Raw genomic sequence first — 5,000 nt, 5'->3', positions numbered from 1 at the left:
TATTATTATTATTATTATTATCATTATTATTATTATTATTATTATTATTAGCTAAGCTAGAACCTTAGTCAGAAAAGCAGGATACTATAAGCTCAAGGGTTCCAACAGGGAAAAATAGGCCAGGGATGAAAGGAAATAAATAAATTATAAGAGAAGTAATGAAAAATAGAAATAAATCTATCACATATAAACTGTAAAACCTTAAAAAGAAATATAAGAGGAAGAGAAATAAGATGAAACAGATTTTGAAACTGATCAAGGTTATCAATGCCTTTTGTTTATGATTTATATTATTGAAAGTGAAAACTTTCTAAACAAAAGGATATGTTCTCTTATAATTAATCTGTATTCTCCCTATTCTTTGTCATCGTTGGAGTGTCTGATGTTAGAGGAAATATAACGAGAGAATTGTACAAAAATCATTAAATGTTTTCATTTCCCAAGATAAAGATAATACTTTTAGAGTTCAATGGGTGATCACAATTGCACCAACTGTAGTAAGGCCTACGAAATTCATATGATAAATTCACACCTAACATAGTGGTAATGAAAAGCAGTAGTAGAAAAACAATCAGTTATGATAACATTGTTACTTCAGCTTAGTAATTACCTCTCACTGTAGCCCCCACCAGTAATTCTGAGGGAGGACTGTTTGCAGGCTCTCAGTTGGAACAGTCCACACGAAATGGTCAGCGTCGAGTTAGAATCAATTGTCTGAAAAAGGTCTTCAAATGAATGGACCTGCCACTAATTTAGTATTCACCACTACATATATATATATATATATATATATATATATATATATATATATATACTGAATATATATATATATATATATACTGAATATATATATATATATATATATATATATATATATATATATATATATATGTTGAATAGACAATGTCTCAGTGGTGTCTAAAACACGAAGATGGTTTCTCTCCGGAAGGAGTGTCCTGCAGATAATTCTCAGGATAACAGCAGAAATACATTTACTTTTATTGTTCGACACCAAACAATAAATGGAGAGAAGTAAATGTATTTCTGCTGTTATCCTGAAAGTTATCTGCAGGACACTCCTTCCGGAGAGAAACTATCTTCGTGTTTTAGACACCACTGAGACATTGTCTATTCAACATATATATATATATATATATATATATATATATATATATATATATATATATATATATATATATATAATATATATAGGCCTACATAGTATATATACATACATATATATATATATATATATTTATATATTTATATTTATATATATATACATATATATATATATATATATATATATATATAATGAATTAATGGTGTCTTGGTGGCGTTCATAAATCAAAAATAGTTTCTCTGGGGAAAGCTTGTCCTCCAGATAGTTTTCAGAATAACAGGAAATGTTTTTCAGTTTCTTCATTTATGACTTAATATCGACACTCGTTTCGAATCACTTCGTGACTTTTCTTCAGGACTGCATTGGTTGAGTGATCGAATTGCACTTTAACATGAAGGGTGTGTGGGTGAGAATTCTCATACATAAAATATTTGGAAACTCTGAAACTAATTAGTTTAAATTGATAAAGGAAAACTTTAGTCTTTGAAATATACAGAGAGAGAGAGAGAGAGAGAGAGAGAGAGAGAGAGAGAGAGAGAGAGAGAGAGAAAGAACAAGTTTCCCCTCCTTCAACAAGCCAAAAAATACTGAAGAAGAAAACCTGTGATGTATCAACTTGCATCAGTTTGAATCAACGGAGAAAACTAGAGTTTACTTCTGCCCGTGACTAAATTTATACAGATTTAGAGACAACACTCTATTATAAATCAAAGCTTTAAGGATGGAAAGGATTATCTTTGTCAATGGCAATAATAATTGTATCAAACAACAGACATTTTGTTCGAGCAAACCTCAAAAGTCCATCGGCAGTCTTCCTTCTTAAGATATTTGCCATTGCGGCTCTTCGATTTGATAGCGACACTCTGGCCTCTGTCCAGTCTGTGTGTTTGACCACACTTGACATAATTGCTTTCTGCAAACCAAGAATTCACAGTAAGACAAAATAAGTTTAAAAGGTGAAATTACAAGAATACATTTAAAAATAATAATAATGATAATGTTATTATTATTATTATTATAATTATTATTATTATAATTATTATTATTATTATTATTAATAATACTTTAAAAACTACATAGTTGAAAAAGCTGGATGCTATAAGCCCAGGGGTCCAACAGGGAAAATAGTCCAGTGAGGAAAGGAAATGAGGAAAAATGAAATATTTCAGGAACAGTAAAAACATTAAGATAAATATTTCCTATATAAACTATTAAAACCTAATAAAACAAGAGGAAGAGAAATTAGATTGAGTAGTGTGGCCGAGTGTATCCTCAAGCAAGAGAACTCTAAGCCAAGACAGTGGAAGACCATAGTACAAAGGCTATGGCACTACCCAAGACTAGAGAACAATGGTTTGATTTTGGATTGTCCTTCTCCTAGAATAGCTGCTTACTATAGCTAAATAGTCTCCTCTATCCTTACCAAGAGGAAAGAAGCCACTGAACAATTACAGTGCAGTAGTTAACCCTTTGAAAAAAGTGGAATTGTTTTCAACATATTAAATTCGTAATACTAAAAGTAACGAATTTTACTCACAGTAAAAATGATATAATTATGCAGGATAAATCTTATGAAAATGTTTATAAGTACCTTGTTCATCATTTAGCTGTTCAAGATTTCTTGGCTCGTGAATCCACTGGGGTTGAACTGAAGAACCATCTTCGAATAATGGATCCAAGATCAATCTGAAATAAGGAAATCATGGAATCAAATCAAATAGAAACCTATTTCTAATCTAGATTGCATACAGATCCTTTTTCTGTCCTGTCAATCTTGAATTTCAATATTATAGAACTAATCTAAAACATATTTCTCTTTTGGAAAAAAAAAGATCCAGTTTAGTTTTTATTTTTAGCCTTAATTTTTTCCTAATGTATTCTTCCTATTGTTTATTCTTTTTACTATTATTAATGTTTTTATTGTATCGTCAAGACATGTTAGGAAGAGGTGATATTATTATTATTATTATTATTATTATTATTATTATTATTATTATTATTATTATTATTATTAGCTAGGCAACAAAACTTCTTGGAAAAACTAGATGCTATAAGCCCAAGGGCTCAAAAAGGAAAAAATAGCATATCGAGGTAAGGAAATAAGGAAATAAATAAACTATATAAGAAATAATGAACAAGTGAAATATTTTAAGAAAGAAACATCATTAAAATAGATCTTCCAGATATAAACTATGAAAACTTCAAAATAAACTAGAGAAGAGAAATAAGAAATAATAGCGTGCCCGAGTGTACCCTTAAGCAAGAGAACTCTTCCCCAAGACATTGGAAGACCATGTTACAGAGGTTATGGCACTACCCAAGATTAGAGAGAAATGGTTTGAAAGCTAGAAAGTCTCTTCTACACTTACCAGGAGGAAAGTAGCCACTGGACAATTACAGTGCAGTAGTGAACTACTTGAGTGAATAATGGCTGGGTAATCTTAGTGTTGCCAGGTGTTTACGGACAGAGGAGAATGTGTAAAATATAAGCCAGAATATAGGCAAAGAAAAAACTAGCCCTAACCAGAGAGAGGGGTCCAATGTATTACTGTCTGGCCAGTCAAAGGACCCAGCAGCTCTCTAGGGGAATATTGTTTACCAAAAGCTCTCAATCCCATGTTTACCCTTCTTTTAATTAATTTCGGTCTCGTGTCCTGAGGAAACACTCACTGTCTATCATAAGTATGTTTATTCATTAACAATTTCTAGAGGTTCTTACATAACTCTTATTTGCTGTCTCTACATTTTCATTGAACATTATCTTAGTTTTACTCATATTCATTTTCAGTCCTACATTTCCTCTTTTTTTTATTCAAATCTTTTATCATCTTTCTTTAATTGCTCCCACAATTCACTAAACACATCTATGAAATCTGCAAATCTTAAGGTATTCCTCCTTAATATTAGTTGCTACATTTTCCCAATTTAAATTCTTAAAACCTTCTTCTAGGTGTACTGTGGTCAAGCAAACAAAAGATACCTACGCTTCGTCTCCATTCGAGGTGGGAGAGGAACTGGTGCACAAGAAGCCCTGTCAAATAAAAGTGGTCTTAGTAGTCTGATTACTTAGAAAGCAATATATGCGACTTTCCACAAGACCAATATATGCCCGGAGGAATATCTAAGTTTAACAGAACAAAAAAAAAAAAAAAAAAAAAAAAAAAACGGTATTTTGGAAAACGTGATTTATTAAAGGGGACCTATGATAATTAATTTTGCTAAACTAAACATATCTATTTTGTATAGAATATTTATTATCATCATCATCATCATTATTATTATTATTATTATTATTATTATTATTATTATTATTATTATTATTATTATTATTATTATTATTATTATTATTATTATTATTATTAGCGAAGCTACAACCCTAGTTAGAAAAGCAGGATTTTTCAACAGGGAAAGTAACCTATTGAGAACAAGGAAATAAGGACAAAATAAACTACATATGACGAGAAATGAATGAAATAATTCATGTTATCTTAATTAAGATCAGTAACAACGTTAAAGAAGATCAGTCATATAAAAACTATAGAACGAGATAAGCAAACAATACTCGAAATTAGACAGAAAGAAAGAATTAAAACATGTCTTCATAATGGACTGATTACCGAAATTCTTAAAAGACTTTCGCAATGAGCCAATTCATTTTGTTGTAAAGGAAGAAGAAAAAGATAGCATGTTTCTCAAAAGTCAATTTGTTATCAATATCACACCTAAAATTCTAAAAAGGTCCTACAGAGTTAAAGAAACATTATCAATGCTGAGATCCGGATGTTGAGGAGCCACTATCCTTGATCTACTTACAATCATACTTTGAGTTTTGTTAGGATTCAACTTCATGTCCTATAATTTGCACCATGCACTAATT

At 30.4% G+C, this 5,000-nt stretch overlaps 1 protein-coding gene across 1 annotated transcript in view; it reads right to left on the bottom strand.

Annotated features, from left to right (window-relative positions):
• Positions 1 to 5,000, bottom strand: part of LOC137631452 (uncharacterized) — an 8,386-nt gene that overhangs the window by 860 nt on the left and 2,526 nt on the right. Inside the window, exons 2-5 of the mRNA XM_068363214.1 lie at positions 4,108 to 4,154; positions 2,715 to 2,809; positions 1,915 to 2,036; positions 611 to 714 (exon numbers count right to left, since the gene is read on the bottom strand). Coding sequence (XP_068219315.1) covers positions 611 to 714; positions 1,915 to 2,036; positions 2,715 to 2,809; positions 4,108 to 4,154 — 368 coding nt within the window. The remainder of the gene's footprint in view (positions 1 to 610; positions 715 to 1,914; positions 2,037 to 2,714; positions 2,810 to 4,107; positions 4,155 to 5,000) is intronic.

The sequence above is a fragment of the Palaemon carinicauda genome, chromosome 39 (assembly GCF_036898095.1).
Source record: "Palaemon carinicauda isolate YSFRI2023 chromosome 39, ASM3689809v2, whole genome shotgun sequence".
Lineage (NCBI taxonomy): Eukaryota > Metazoa > Arthropoda > Malacostraca > Decapoda > Palaemonidae > Palaemon > Palaemon carinicauda.
Note: the sequence above shows the minus strand (reverse complement) of the source record. Positions and strands in the feature narration are given on the sequence as shown.